The sequence below is a fragment of the Megachile rotundata genome, chromosome 8 (assembly GCF_050947335.1).
Source record: "Megachile rotundata isolate GNS110a chromosome 8, iyMegRotu1, whole genome shotgun sequence".
NCBI classification, from domain to species: Eukaryota; Metazoa; Arthropoda; class Insecta; order Hymenoptera; family Megachilidae; genus Megachile; species Megachile rotundata.
In genome coordinates, this window is record NC_134990.1 from 15,142,748 (window position 1) to 15,159,715 (window position 16,968).

The 16,968-nt window shown below is 43.0% G+C and overlaps 1 protein-coding gene across 1 annotated transcript in view; it reads right to left on the reverse strand.

Annotated features, from left to right (window-relative positions):
• Positions 1 to 10,184, reverse strand: part of LOC100875000 (uncharacterized) — a 30,143-nt gene extending 19,959 nt beyond the window's left edge. The window contains exon 1 of the mRNA XM_003702770.3: positions 8,762 to 10,184. Within this exon, the coding sequence (XP_003702818.1) occupies positions 8,762 to 8,864 (103 nt within the window). The 5' untranslated portion in view covers positions 8,865 to 10,184. The remainder of the gene's footprint in view (positions 1 to 8,761) is intronic.
• Between the last annotated feature and the right edge of the window lie 6,784 nt (positions 10,185 to 16,968).

Below are 16,968 nucleotides of genomic sequence, written 5' to 3' on the forward strand. Positions count from 1 at the left end.
GCTAGTTAACCCACAAAAAAATTCTAGCGCAGCCTTGCTGAAATAACGAGCACGTGCACTTGGGGCGTGTGCGAAGGAATCGTGAATACAAAATGGAAAGAAAAGCGCTTTAAGATCGTTATCCATTTTGCGAACATCGTTTACAAAAGAATTACTGAATCGTGCGCTATCTTCCTTGACATCCTTGTATTCAAAAAAATTACGTCTTCGGAAAACCCTAACACGTAGAAACAATACTATCGATGTGACAAGAATAATACGATATCGAGGGTGATTATCAATATCGATGCGATAACGACGCAAGATTTGTAAGAGACACTAGGTCACATCAAACGGTGCAACGCCCTGACCTGTGTCTGTCCTTTTTTCTTCTGAAATCTAGCATGCGTGCTTTCTTTTTCGTGATCTTCGGTATCCCTTCTCATCGATCATCTCCTTTCATCTCCCTCCAACAACCAGATTCGCTCCTCTCTTTCGTTTTTCGTTCCTCCTCGTCTGCCGACCCATCGCGTTTTCTCTCGCTTTAAACTCCCAACCGGCCCGGAAGTTCCATCCTTGTTCCCTGCCACCAAACACGCTAGTCAGCTGTTCACCGACTCGTCCTTCGAATACCACTGATTTTTCTATTGATCCACGGTTCTCGACTCTTGTTGCCGCTCTTTTTTCAGGGTGATTTTGTTCGGAAACCCTAATGGGGATGCAGTGTTAGGGTGGTGTCGTTTTTTCTTCCTTTTTACGCGTTTATTTCAGAAGCTATTGTATCCCTATCAATTATTCGATGCATAGAAACGTAGATAATAAAATTTGCAATGGGCTCGAATAGGCTGTGAAATCTTGAACTTAATAAAGTTTCCAATCTAAACGTCTGCGTAGTTTGTAGAGAATAATATAATGCGTGGAAGTCAAGGGACATTTTTGATCATAGAATTGTACGGTTTACATCGTTGAGCTTATTACAGACCGCAAAAGGTTCAATATGCCCATCCATCTATCTCCAGGCTTCCTTGTTACGAATTTCGTAACCCGTTCCCCTTCTCGACACTTTATCAACGCGCGTGCAGTCACAAAGAAAAAAAGAAAGGAAGGGAGAGGGCCATTTCCTGTCCGCCGCGCGCATTATTCTCATCAGCTGTTCGAGAGAGGCCAGATACAAGAAGATTATTCCGTGTCGTGCGTCCTCGTCTCGTTTCGTTTGCCTCTGTCCGTTTCGTTCCCGTTATCGCGTCTGCTCTATCATTATTGAACCAACGCCCTGCTATGCAAGATGTTTCCCATCTACATAGTTAACCCAATCTTGATGAAGTACAGTCCGCTCGGGCAGGGAGTCCGGAATTCCACCACCGTATAACCGCGTATTAATCCTTTCGCCGCTAACCGAATAATAAAAAAATTTCCAATCTACATATTTGGCTTCTCACGTCTCCAAATAGGGCGCGAACTTCTTCCAAATAGGAAACGAAGTAATAAAGTTCGCTACAGAGTTTATGGAAGATAAAACGCGATGGGGCACCGACGAGTTAAACATCGAGGATGATAAAAATTTGGCGAAGGATAAATTCGAGGTTTCTCGCACAGAGTTTTCAAGCTCGATGAAGCATCGTTCTGTCGGCGAGAAAGTTTCCAACTGCAGTTTCTTTCGAATAAGAGAAGAGAAAGAAATTAATGGACACTAACTGTGCTACTGTACGCAGACTCGATTGAGTACAGTCTACTCGGGAAACTCGCGACTGGAGAAGTAATTTCTCAAACTGCTTCCAGCTTGATTAATCTATTCGATCGGAGTAACGAGCTGAGACCGTGATACACGACTCGAGCAAATGCTTCTTCTGTACGCTATGAATTTTAATTAATCCTTCGTACTTGAATAGAAACATTGTTTCAAAATTGAAGCTTCTCAATTTCCGATCGTTTTCCTCCAGTTTCTTTTATCGTTCGCGATCTTCCGATGCGCATATTCCACAACTTAATTGGCCTTTTAATTTGAAGTCCGCTATTGTTCGTCGCTAACGATAGGATTTCGAGTAAGAACTGATTTTAATAAGAATGGTTTTCTATCCGAACAGTTTGCTTTCTCTTTCCAGCAGCGTGGCGTCGTCATTCATCTCGAGCGAGCTTTCTTTTCGCCTGTTCGTCTTCTGTCTGGGCGACAGACGGCTAGGGCGTCTAATTACACCCACTTGAGACCGACTCTGCCTTCTCTCCTCGACTGTCGCTAATTAATTTGTGGACGAGCCTCGTCGAAACACGTGCGCGGGCAAAAAATTCGCCTGGACGTGGAAGAAAGTCGCGAAACGTTTGTCGCGAAGCTTGTTGCGTTCCAAACAAGAAAAACGGAGCGCAGAGTGGACTTTGAGATTATATTCGACGTTCGGTTAACCAGTAAACGCTTAGAAACCGTTCGACTGTCGAACACTTTCTATTTTCTCCCATTTCCAAATTAATTTTCAACGATCTGTCTGATCGCGCGTTTCCTCGTTTCTACTCCCTATTGTCCGGTTGGCTATCTTTTCATCCTCCGTTTCCTCTATTTTTTACCGTCAGCTTCTAACCAGCTGTGGATCCTCTTCGACGTTTCCCGAGGTGTCGTGGAATATTTTTACCACATGCAAATCATTTTTAGAAAGTTCCCTGCTCGTCCGCTTTGCCAGGCAAAACTGATTGCAGTAAAATATGATATCCAAGCCGGTTCGAATCGCGACCGGTGAAATTCAACCATCCTGCACGACCGATTTCGATAAACTTTAACGAGCTTCCCGTTACCGCTAACTTTGAACAATAGTTGACGAGATTTCAAAATTCATTAAAGCGGAGAAAGGAAACATCGCGCGAACCGCGTTTTAAATTCCGCGTAAATTAAAAGTTAATCGAGAGAACGCGTTGCTCAATTTTTCGACTGTTTAAAACTCGTTGGTGCAACTCGATTCAGATACAATCGAACAACTGGATATCAACGCGAGCCTGTCATTATGTAACCGAGGAAAAGAGCTAGAGCAAACGGCGCAACGTTTTCGTTCGAACTTTCTTTCTCCGTTCCGTAGTAACTCGGTTATGTACGACAGCGGTATTAATTTTTAGATTGTGGGAAAAGAAACGATTCAGACTTTTTTTGGCGAGACAAAGTGTTACGAAGCTGTTTCCTCTCGGAATAGCGCAACTGTTTATCGCCTACTGTCTCGCTCAATTTGCTAGCCAATTATCTCCAAATTTTATACTGCTATAAAGGGAGATTTAGGAAATGGAGAATTTGAAGACACAAAAATTCGAAGAATTAGAAATTTGATAAACGACATGGTAGAATTCGGAATCGCGTGAATTCGCGCCAAGTACTCGTTTGTTTGCAAGACGCGTTCCAGCGAGAAAATTGTAATTCGATTCGGAAGAGGCTGCAGAAAGAAGCGGTGAGCGCTCGCGCGATCGTCGTGTCACGATTGTAGATCCTGGATCACGTAGATCCTGGATCGCATAGACATTTTCACAACCGCTTTTCCCTTGCAGGACTGGTTACGAATCCGGGGAGCCAGAACCTGGTTCTACGCGATACATGCCTCGTAGAAATCCGGCTTAAACGGGTCGATGGAACAGCTCCGATACTATCGGAGAAAATGTTTGACCGTCAAAGAAAAAGGGGGAAAAGGAGGAAAGAGAGGATGTGCAGTTTTATACTGGCTGATGGAATTTTATTTGGACTCATTTTTCTTTGCATCGTGTTGGATAATCGTTGTTTGACGACAGGATGCGAGTCTTAGAGAACTTCAGATCATTTTCGCGAGACAAATATTGTTACCATAAAATACGAAGCAAAGTTAACTTAATCTCTTCTCGAAATTAATACCGATATAATTAGAGCAATAATGAAGCGGTCGAGCGAATCGGGGTACAATAAAATGACTTCAAACACTATCGAACTCTCTCTGGCGAGTAATTTTCTGTTATTTTAAATCCAGCAAGTTGGGAATTTTTATCTCGCGATAATTGCTAAGCGCAATTAAAAGGTTATAAAGTTTCGAGCGATGATTAAATTTTACTTTGCTCGTTCTTTTCAAGATTTTTCAACTAGAAGTTGGTCCAGGCGTTCGTTGAACGTTGAATAATTCCGGATGCTTTATCATCCGAGGCCGTGATAAGACGCACGAAACTGCGAGATAACGTGTAGTTCTGCGTACACGGTCGCCGCTTCATTGTGCTACTATTTCTGTTCGGAATCGCGTGCCTCGCTTGTTCGTGTTCGGTTGAACTTTATGCAAAATCTATGTTAGATAACATTCTCGTCGCAAACAATTAATATTCGTTTGACGGACGAGTCGACTCATCGGCTCCTCTGATAAGTCTTCCCCGAACCGTTGACTAAGTTCACTCAACCTAATTATAACCATATGCTTCATTTCTAATTTTCTTTTACATCAACAATCAAGTTAAACGTCTTTAGAGACGATGCTCTATTAAAATGGTTCACAAAGGTACCAAAGAGAAAGAAAAACTGTAGAATTATCTCGAGTAACTCTAAACAATCGCCAAAGCGGTTCAAAATGTTAAATCGTGACCGAGCAAGTTCGATACGATCGCGAACACTGGAATTAGAAAGCGAATATTATTAAATCTTCTCCTCGGTTAATTATGATATCGATACGGTGAGAGGTCGAGAAAAAGAAAAGCGAGTTTTCTTCGACGGGACTCCAGAGCGATGCCTTCACGCGAGGAACGCGATCCAGGATCAATCTGTGATCGATAGATCGTTCTTGCATTTGCTACCAGTTCAACGACACTTTTGCCAACGTGAAAGTATAGAAATCGCCATTTCCCGCTTACAAAATGACAGAATCCATCAATTGCAATATCGACAGATTGTTAATTATCGAAAATATGTAGTCAATGCTCGGACGCACCGCAATAATCGACGGAGATAAATCGATAACCTTGCCACACCTGCTGTTTTAATTATCCATTCGCAATTGGAACAGTCATCTCAATCTATCCGATGCTTCGTATCGCGAGCACAGTTTCTTGAAAGAGAACCGCCAAGAATTGACCTTAAATGCTACTCGAACCGAGTGAAAGCTTCGTAAAACCGTTTCCGAGAGTCCTCTTTTCAATTTCTCAATCTTTTGTACCCTCATTATTTGCCACAAAAACGATGTTACTAAATCAGACGTAATGGTTATTCTTTTAAATTCATTACGCTGTTAACACCATGACGATGAATTCCGAGAAGTGGAAATTTGACAAGTTTTCCTAAAAATATCTTATCCTCGCCCGCAGGTTCGAACGAACGAAAGTGAATTATCGAATTCGCCCACCGTAACAGCACCCACCTACACCTGAAACACCTGTTTACCTACGAATAATGCGGCAAGAGGAGTCGTCCCACTTCCTCTGCTCTCGTTTTTCTTGAATAACAAACATTTTCAATCGAGCGCGTTAAGCCCCGTTCACTTCGAAAGCAGACTACATAAATTAAATTTCCAAATTGTCAAATCTTGAAATTCTCAAATTTCCGAGAATGGTGTTGGTCCCCACATCGTAATTTTCCTTAGGGAAGCCTGCGGTGTTCAGCAGCGTACAATGAAGAGCGCTCGTCGAGCCGCACGCTGATGCACGGAGGCTAGAATGGTAAATGGCACGACCGGGTCGACCATTTGAATCCCGAATACGTGTAAAAGAAGACGGTCGAGCATTTAGTGAAAGGCAGAACGCGCGTCTTCCGTGGCCGAGATTCGATTCGATCGACGAACCTAAGTCACGATGTCGTTTCTCGCGACTTGCATTCGATCCTCTCGCGCCAAACACCTCGTCTATTGCCCCCTTTTTTCTCTCTCTGCTCCAATATCCTCTTTTCATTTCCTACTTCGGCTCGCCCAAATTAATTGCTACAGTTTACCACGATCACCAGCTGTTCCCTACATTTTGCAGGATTAATAAACGTTGATGTTCGAAAACTTCTCAGGACGATACACAATACACGGATTCGCGGACATTCGAAGAAACTCGACGAACGGGGGCTAACATTATCTCGGTGTATACATCTTAATCCCTGGTCGTGGCGGGTTTTCGTCAATAGCACTTGTGAACCGTGCTTAATTCGACGCTGTGACCTAAATTTCAATGGCGTGCTCGGAGCTTCTTAGTGTCCTCGGTATTACGTTAATACCGAAGCTATTCGATTCTAGTTCTGCAGTAGTGCGTTTCCCAAAATACTCCTGTGCACGAAAGCTCTGTAGATTTTCACTGGGTCAGATATTAAACCGTGAAACTTGGATAAGTTTACGACTTTGATTATTCGTTTTTGTTTCAGAGCGTTCGTAGCTGGCAGTGTCTCGACGAGAGTAAAGACGAGTCTGTTAACGACAGAGCTCGGCGAGGGAGATGCGGCGCAACCGGTATGAGGGAAGGAAAATTGAAAAATCAAAGCGCGTTGAAGGCGGATTTCCGTTAGAAGAGAAAGGGACGATAATTGGCGCGAGCAGGGAAGAGAGTGTCGGTAGAAATTCAACAACGGCGTCAAAAGCGGTACGGGTACGTTAATAGACTCACCTGCTTTCCTTTTACTGTTTCTTGACCTGCCGTAAACGATGGAATTCAGGTACTCCACTTGCCAGCCCACAATTAACCATTCGCGTAACAAACTTTCGCGCGGTTCTTCGATCTCGACGACCTTGAATTCATCACCTCGGAACACCGTTATCAGTCGGTCGATTTCGCGTTAATAGATTGTGCGCAATTTTCCGATACTGATTAGGTAAATTAATAGGAACAGCTTTGTCATCATTGAGTACACAATGACGATCGTAAGAAATCGCAAGAAACTGAAGGCATCATCGATGCTTTTCGTATAAAAATTTTCAAAGTTCACACGCTTCGAGGTGATGTATTTCTTTAACACTAAAACTACCAAACCGCTCAAATGACCGCACCTCAAGTTTCTTATTATAAGGTACACATTTTGTTAAAATACATTTCTTAAAATCACCATTGATTTTCATCAAGATAAAGAACAAATGTGTGTATTAATTTATGTTTCGTCGTTTGTTTATTTATTCTTTGACTTCATTTTTAATTTCAAAGTGGGTACACATGTCGGTAGGTTTAGTGTTAAAGAAACGCTAGCACGTCAACCTAATCTGCGTGTTACATTTTGAAAACAATTATCGATGAGTCGTATCGAAGCGAAACCAGTTATGACGAGACTTTCACGGTGAAATTTTCCCCTGGTATCGTCAACGGTGACATTAAATCGTGGACGGTGTCAGGGCTAACGCTCGCTCGAAGTAGTAGTTTGGAAAAAGGAACGAGAAGTTCGTAAGCGAGGCTAGACGGGGACCGTTTTCATGTTAGCCAGAGTGGATAACCGCGTAAAAGTATCCCGTTACCAGGCTAGCCCAGATACCGGATTACGGAGCACGAATTGTCAATCGAATCGAGAGGTTGCGAGTTCCCGTGGACTGTGGAAAAAAGCGACCACACCGCTCGCCGATAACCGCAAGAATTTCGTGACACTCGTTTTATTTTGCTCGTGTAACCCTGTAATCGCGTTCGCGAGAACTTGGACTAATTGTATTTAAAGACAACTCGTTTCTGGAAACTTAACGGCAATTAAACGCGTTCAGAAGGAGTCTACGACGAAGTGGAAACGTCCATCGCTGTTAACAGGTGAGAGAAAACCTATTCTTTATTGTTAATGATATCGCTATGCTACGTTTCTTCGTAAAATTGATAAAGACGATAACGTTTACCGCTTTGACATCTTAATTGCCCTGTCACTCACGTAGCTTCGAGTAACTTTATTAAACTAAACGGAAATATTCAATAATCGAACCAAGAAACGCCATATAACCCTTTAGTCTCTGCAAGTTACTACATGAATGAACATCGTATCGTATGGTCAAGTTAAATATTAACAGTGACTCAGAACTACTGATTCATACGTATTTATCGCTAAAATTATCCAAATTTGTCATAAGATAATCTTGTGTACCAACAAGATCAAAACTTTACAGATTTTTTTTATAAAGTCCCATGCAAGCGAGCGTATATTATTTAATTCCTATATCCATGTTTATTCTAATATCGAAAGTACCGTGTCGCGAAATTGACATTCACGACGTATGTTACACGTTCGGTGTTCGGTGTACGTCGTCGTAATAAATTACACGAGTACCGGTATCCTTTTTCGGATGAATCGAAGCAGATCGCCTCGAGTCTTCCATCAATGAAACCAGACCAACGTCCAGCGTTCCTTTCGAAGTTAGTTATTCGGAAAATCGATGTACCTATATATTCGAAGAAGTAACGTACGATTCAAGAAACGCTCGTACGTTCACTTTCATTACGAACAGCGCCTCGAGTTACGACCTGATAAGATGGATGTTGTAACAACACGACCCAATGAATCATAACATCGATAATGTAACAAGGATCGGGTCTAGGAAGGCCGGTGAACGGTGAATTTACGTTTTCGAGCGTTCACGGGACGTCCTCGCGAAGATCTGTCGCTAGGCGAACTATTTTCATCTCGCGAACTCGGCTTGCGAGTAAATTTGAATATAACCGAAATTTATTTTCGAGAGAACAAGCGAAGTCACGTAAAAATTCGTCCCTGTAAAGTCCTGAAAAAAGGTTCTCTGGAAGAACCGTAACGATACACTTCCTGACTATCGCACTTCCTCCACGATTTTAATTAAACGCCGGACAAACGAGCGCCAGATAAGATAAACACCAGAGCGCACAAGGAAGATGAAAAAAAAGATGAAGGAGAAAGAACACTCACCTCTTATTTTCGTCTCCTGCGGATCCAACGGTGGAAAACGTGGGTGGCTCTGTTGTCCCGGTTTCTTCAACAGGACACCCACCACCTGCGGTGCCATCATCATCCTGACGAATCCTCTGTGTTCGTCTCTCAGTTCGGTCGAGTCATCGTCCTCGATTCTACCCTACTCTCCCTTTTCTTTTCTCACCGATGCACAACGAAACGAGCACTCTTTCTTATCAGCCTGTAGGCTCACCGGCGTAGTTCACTTCCTTCTTTTTCGTTCGACTAGTTTGGCTCGAAACGGAACGAAAGCAAAGACGAGGCCAACGAACGAGACGCGCCACTACCGTGTTCGAGGAGCAGCTGTCCCGGATTCGTTCGTTGTACGGACGTCTGTCGTTTTATTGGCCAAGGCGACGCGTCACTTTAGCGAGGAACAAGGCGCCAGACGAGGCCCCTTTCCTCTGTTTCTGTTTCGATTCGTTATCGCGAGTCGTTGTCTGCCGGCACACGCGAACGTGACCTTATCGCGCGACCAAACGCTCCAGCAAAACACGCTCTTCTACTGGATCGATCCACCGAACGATGCTGACACTCGTCCGTCCCTCTTCGCGTCTTTCACGGCTTTCATTCAACGCTGGATCCTATCACCTGTTGACACACGGTCACCAACATTTCTTCGCGAGCGACGGAGCTTGCAATTATTGCGGCCAGATAACGTTATCGACCGGCTTTCACCTTCGACGAGCTGTTAACGAGCTAGCTTCGAGTGTCTTCGAATAGTTTCAAGTATCTTCGAGGCTTCGCGTGCCTCTCGGTGGAGCTGTCCGTCAATTTGAACGTTAGAAATCGGAAGATTACCGCTATGAGTAATCCTGCTGCTCGACAATTTCACCAGGAACGAGTTTCACTGTGCACAATTAGTCCTTTGTTGATCTACAATTTCCCTATATTGCGAACGATTTCGAAAAGTTGACTATTGGAAGATTACGATTATAACTTGGTAGATTTCTTCAGGAACTGGGTTTCACTACAGGATCAGATCGTTGACAATTTCCAACAACTGGATGTTTACTATTCCAGTAAACGGCAGAATAAACAAACAAGTATTCAGCAATCCTCGATATTTTGTGTAGACTGGAAGATTCTAAATAATCCTGTCGCTCGTAAATTTGTTCGAACTCACAATTTTACGTATACTGGATTTCCACCACGAAACTGTCACTAGATCGTTGTCAACTGTCACGAACGGAAATGTCGCGTGTCGGTTAACAGTCCCCCCCAACCCCCCTTGCAAATAATTGCCAACAGATCGTCTCGAGCCAGTAGGCTGTTCGATTAACGCGACAAGAGAACACGAATAGGATCGTTTGTAATATAAAGGAGAAAAACGATCATTGCCGATCCAGCATGGCGCGCGCACGACCAACGACTAAACACAGGCGCGCGAGCACGTCGTGCCTACCTCCTCGTTTCCCCCTCTACTCGTTCATCGTCGTTTCTCTTTTGCTCCCCCTTCGACCAACCCTCGGCGAGCTTCTTAGTTTATGTTTACCCTTGGAACCTACAACCGCAGGAGGTAACCCTCCGTGTCGCAATTTTTAACATTTTTTTAACGAATTTTCGATGCGAGATAAAAATGTCTTGTACATTTCGGCTGTCTATTCGTTTACGCAACGTCGTATCGACCGAGGCGTCGGGCGATAGAAAAATATTATAGTACGTAGATTGCATGGAAAAATGATAAATTTAGTTTTCTTAACCCCTTCCGTAAGAACGCACTGATGGACATTTACAAAGAGCAGATACACGTCTTTGAGAGTGTATCGTTAATTTTAGAAACTAAATAAAACACGTACTTAGTTGATTATTGATTAATCTTCTGCGAGTTCCTTTAATTTACCAGTAGAGAAGATAGCTTTTAATACAACGAAGTACTGGAGGAACAATATTTATGAGAGCGGTCTAATATAACTTCCTGCGAATAAATTTTACAGAATTTCGTATGTCACGCGATTGCAACGAGCTGCATGAAACAGATGGCGAAAGAAAAAGTCGAGCGATAAAATAAGTTTCGTTTTTGTTTCGCAGTCGGAGCAATGATGCACAGGAAAATTGCAGTTACAGTTGCATTTCCCCTTTCCTAATGGGACCGTGTGACTCTTTCATGCGTATTTGTTCAAGTTATTTTAAAGGCACTAGAATAAATTCAAGATCGCTGACGTAGCGTTACGTGTTTCCGCATCTGAAAAGGAAATTTCTGACTTTCATTCTTCTCCTCGAAGCGTGTATCTCGCGACTTCTGGTGCCCCGCAAAGCCTATCATCCGTGAAAGAATTTAATGGGACAAGTGACTCGGTGCTTCATAAATTAACCCCTTGGACCCATGTTTTAATCATATTTACACTGATCCCCTCGAACGGTTTCCGTTCGATTGAACGCGAATCGTTTCCCGCTTTTTTTTCGAGTAACTGACATTCATACCTGCGACTTAATCGATCGTACGAATGGATTTCCTTTCGGTGCCGTGAACGTGACTCGATCAGAATCTCGTTAAAATCAAATTAAACTTCCTGTCGCCGGTGAATGGCTCGCAGAAGCGACACAAACACCTTTATCGATGCATTGAATTGCGAGAACTCGATCAACTCCGTGACGTCAAAACGTCTCAAGACCACCGTCTGCCAGGGGTATCGCGTGAAAAACGAAAAATACCGTGACACACTTTCACTCTCGGCTCGCGGGCAACCTGCAGCACAAAGTGGCAGCCATTGAAATTCTCTTTAATTGCCTGCAAAAGGACGTGGAACACCGGATATCGGTGATAGTTGAAAAACCAGCTGACTCAGACTAACTCCCCCTTCGATTCATTTTTACGATCGAACCGCCGTTCGAAAATTTTCGGTTTTATCATCGAAAAAATATTATAGGATAATCGAGGAGACGTTGAAGATTCGGTAGCGAGACTCAACGTCTCGAACGCACCCCAGGGATTCACCTATGGGTGTCGCTTTTATTATCTTCCCAGCCCAAATACCATAAACTCTGGAAACTGTCACGTAACCTACGAATTGTGGCGACGACATATTAGCAGCTTCGCATTGTGACAAAGAAGAGAAAAAGATCCAAGGGGTCGAAGACGGAATCGTATCAATCTGCTAAGGGTTGCCACAATAAGGGCAGGTGAAAAAATAGGCTCCTGGGTCGATTTAGGACTCGTGAGATCAAAATCCAAAATTACATGCAGATCAGAATCTCCCTTTGTTAAGATCGCTTTCCACCGAAAATTCTCGTGTGTGTTACCGTGAAAGACCGAAATCTGGACATTCATCGGCGAATATCGACATTCTCCAATTTCGGTCTTTCACGGTAACATATATTTATTAACACCACCGTTAAAGTTTTAACGATGAATCGGTAGATGGATGTTACAATGAAGGGGTTAACATACGAACGACAATTATATTTAAACGTCATCGATCGGCCATGCAATCGAGCACGTCACAGGTAATTGGACAATGCGTCGATCTATATCGAGGTTGCATTGTATCGACAACGATGCCGTGCAATCGAAACCTCTCGAATGTCAGTCGCGATTCGATATCGATATTCCCGTCGCGTTCGCGGACAAAGAAATGCGTCGGAAGCTCGGCCATCCGATTGTGCCGTGGATCGGTCGAAATAATGACATTTCGAAAAAATGAACAAAAGTATTTTTATCTCGACCGGCACGCATCGTGCGAGAAAAATGCCGCTGCCGCCGATGGAACGACTCCCCGAAGAGAGAAGAAGGAAAAGAGAATGAAAGAAAAAAAGAAATAAAGAAAAAGGGAAAAGAGCCGGTGCCAAAAATATCCGAGGCGCAGTTCGCGCGAACAACGCCATGCTGTTCCGATTCCAGCCACGTTCGAACCGACGTTTTCTCCGTCTCGAATAAAATTTGCCCTCGAAACCTCCTGCCGATTCGAAGGGTTGCGAATTTAGTTAAGAATATTCATCGAGTTCTCGACCACTTTACCGTATACGAGAGGTTTATGAATGAACTAGTGCGTGATGATGCACACTAGGTCAATATCAATCTCTTCAATTTGAATAATTTCATCCTCCGCGTCTCGAGGAAATTGGATGGAAATTGAGGATAATGGAGTCTGAAATTTCCTCGATCGTTAGCGTACACAGAAACGTCGAACTGCATTCCGAACTTCTTTCGGTAATTTCTACTAATTTCTTGTCGCGACTCCAAGCATTAGCCGCGTTATCGTCGAGGACATATCTTCAGAGTATACTCCTGTGACATGTGTTTATGACGAGAGTGTTTGGAACATCGAACAGTTGAATTTGTTGACTTTCTCGCCCCCGTATAGCTTTCGCGAGTCAGGATGATTCAACGGGAGTAAAAATACGTCAGCAGAAAGAAGAAGCCTTTCCCGACTCACTTATCGTGAAAGCTTTTACGTTGATTCTCCGTCACAGGAAGTTACAAAGTCTCCTGATAAGCCACGAAATTCCTGAAACTGTCCGATCCTATTTGACCGGGTCGGAAAGTCTGAAAAAGAATGTCTAGCGAACGTCCGCTAACGATTGTGCACTGCACGAGTGAGTGACGCACGGGACATCTACGTTCATAATCAAATTTTTCCTTTGATGAAACTCGTGACACAGAAGTGTAAACATATAATTTACAATAAAATTTTCGATTGTTCGATAGCGTTGGATTGGAGGCGTTGACCAAAGTAATTAGCGCGTGAAATTTGCAAGTTCAGGGCGAATTCCGAGTGTCAGACAAGTGGAGGAGTCACGAGTGCGACCTAACGAGTGCGCAGACGACTCGTAAGCGGACGTCTAAATTTGGACCGTCCGTCGGGTTGTACTCCTCTGATAGTACATGTATAAATTCCGCTTTCTGTCTGTCGAAATTTCTCATACCTATCGAATGATTAGCAATATCTAATCAATTTATCATCGATAGCCCCAACTTTCCCGAAGGAAACGAACTCGCGATTAAAAACAATGCCTCTAAATATTTCTTTCGCAATGATATCGTTTGTTATTGAAATCTGTCCGTTGCTACACTCGAACCACGTAAGCAACAGATAATACACGCACACACTACTGAAATTACAGTACACGGAACAATATCCACGGAACTGGTGTATTTAGATTTTGCAATCATTAATCGACGCATTATAATTGATCCATAAAAGCTAGTTTGTTGCAACCGGCGGCGTACGTTTCCTCAAAGGTGAAAGTAAAAGCAACCAGACACTTGGCTCGCCGTGAAAAGCTGCACGTTTTACTCAAGGGTCTTTATCGACCCGTACGTTCGACAGCCTCGCGATAAGAATCGCATCTCGCGCTCTCCCCTGACCTTTTCCACAAAAATGAGAAGCACGATTTTTATCGACGATCACGATCGTTACGTACAACGAATCTAATTGCATCCGCGTAGCTGGTTCGCCACGCGTTGTATTGCCTCGCATTCTATCGCTATGCGTTGTGTTCCCACGCATTGTTTTACTACGCGTCGAATTCACTACGCGTTGTATTGTTACGTCTCGAATTCCTTACGTGTTTCATTCGCAACACGTGGTAATGCGTTCAACTCTCATGCATTGTATTATTACATAGAGTTCACTACACGATATATCGCCACGAGTCGAGTTTATCAAGTTTTGTTGTACCGCCTGGAAACTTCATTGCAAACTCATTATTAATTTAGAAAAAATCCTTGAACAGTTATGGCCATGTGATTTATTTATAGAATTTTAATGATTTCCTCTGTTAAAAATGTTTCAAAGATTTCTACTTATCCTAGATACTGGCATTAATTTCTTCCAGGTTCCAACAGATGGCTCGACCGTAACATTCTGTCTAGTGTAGTTTCATTGTACACCTAGTGACATCTTCCTGTACCGACGAAGCAAGAAGAGACCTTACTGACCGAACGTGAAACTTCAAATTTACATATTGTTACATTCTTTTGTAAATAATGGCAAATCACAGCTCAAGAACATTTGTCATCGTTTAATAAGTAATCGGTAAATATTGAACCTGAATGTCTAAATATTATGGACTTATAAGATGATTTGCATAACGATATAAAATATTGGTAACGTGAAAATCATTTTTTACATACGAATATTATTTGTGAAGTCACTCGGGTAATCATGAAGCTACGTGACGTCTGGTTGAAGGTAATTCTTGTTTCTGGGGCAGGACGTTCTGTCGCATAAATTATAGCATGCATGAATTTCATAGGCCACCGAAATAATGTCCCAGCTGATTAATGCGGGCATTCCTACAAAATTCTCTCGTTAACCTCCATCTAATTTTCGAACAGCTCCGCCCAGACATTGTTTCAACGGAAAGGAAATCGATGCTTCGAAAAGCAGAAAATTCCCCATTCATCTTGGCTTCGTAATTAAACACGAGAATTAACCCCAAGTCTTTTCATGTAAAAGTAGAACGATGAAAAATGCGTTCATTTCTTGTAGAATTTATTAATGCTCCGGTTATAGACGATCGACATTTCAAATTTAATGCAGTCGAATAATTTTGAATAGCATTATCAATTTCCCACTAGCGCCTTGCTCGATAAACTTCAATTTACGTAGCAGCATATCTTGAATATCATTAATAGTATTAAATAATTTATGCGGAACAATTAACTAGGGTCTCGAATGAATATAAAGTTTCTAATAAACTGCAACGAATACCTGCTTCTAACTCGAGCGAGTGATATAAATAACGGGAAGCAACGGATGCTCGCGCAATATCGTTACATAACTCGATTTAACGGTCAAACAAGAGCGTGACGAGACGGTTCCGGTGTTCCGTTGGTCTTAGCCACGGCCGGAAATCGCAGATCGTACACCACCAGTCAGTGGAACGAAAATTATAAGCGAGTACCTTTTGTAAGCAGAGGGTTGACTGATAGTGGGGGTGGCGCAATGCGGCTACCCTGAATTGCATCCCCCAAGAACGGACAAACAGGTCGCTGCTGGAGATCTCAGGGACCAGAACCACCGTCCTCGAAGAATCCTCCTCTCGTGTAACCGGAATATGTCGTTAAGAAGAACCCTTAAAATAATCTATCTGGACAACGTTCAAAATTGATACGCCGACATCTTGCGACGCCTTTGCGTCACCGAATCAGACACGAACTATTTCTCAGCTGTCGGAAGAAAATGACGGTGTTTTATAAAGAGAATCGTAACCTCTTCGACACGGTAACGTATTCCATCATTAAAATCAGCTACTCGTCGAAGGAGATAACCTACATCAGCGGCGTTCTTTAGAAATTCAAATCTGAAACACGTCGCAGGATGTTTTACGCTTCGATTCAGCCCGCTGCGAATCGAATTGCTCCTCCAGGCTAGGCGGACTCATCCGAATCCGCTTCACGTTGCCTTTCCCGTCAGAAAATCAGATTTTTATCGATGCGTCTACTCGGTTCAAACGAAAAGCTCGCGGGATCTCGTTTCGCGAGTTCCAGAAAAAGAACACCCCTCGAGTGGGACGCGTTTTCTGGCCCGATAAGGGGGAAAACTTCGAGACTGTTTTCGAGAAAGCAAATTTCTGTCTCTGCATTTTGAGGTTCGCTTCGATGTGCGTCAGCGTCGCGTCGCGATGAAAATCCTCGTTTAGATGCGAGCCTCCTACCTCTTCAGGACTCGCTATCCACTCGACGTGCCTCTTCTTCGTGCTCCAGAATCAGCCGACGCAGTGGCTGCACGCTCTGCATCTCTATAGCGTACCGTGTTGCGAACCTCTTTACCAACTTTCATTGATTAACGTCGAGGCACAGCCTTAATTAACTGATAATGATAATTGCGTGAAAACAACCCTTTTTTAGCTGAGCTTGTTGCAACAGAAATTGTTACCGCGTTGCCGCAGTAAATTCAGTCGTGTGTTGAAAGGTACACTTTACCTACCGCAGTAGATTTAGTCGTATGTGGTAAGACACACCTAGATTGCCGCAGTGGTTTGTGATAAAACACATTAAATCCTACGGTAGATTCAGTCAATAATAAGACACATTATGATGAAAGTTAACAAACATTCAGACAGTGATTTTTTAACTTTTTAATATCATTGATTCCATTTTGAAAACATTCAGCAGTTTCTTTGTCTTCGACAAATCAATCATCCCCAACCTGTTAACCCTTTTGTATTTTGTTTGCCCCTTCTTCGATCGTCGTAACATCGAATATACTGGCAATATG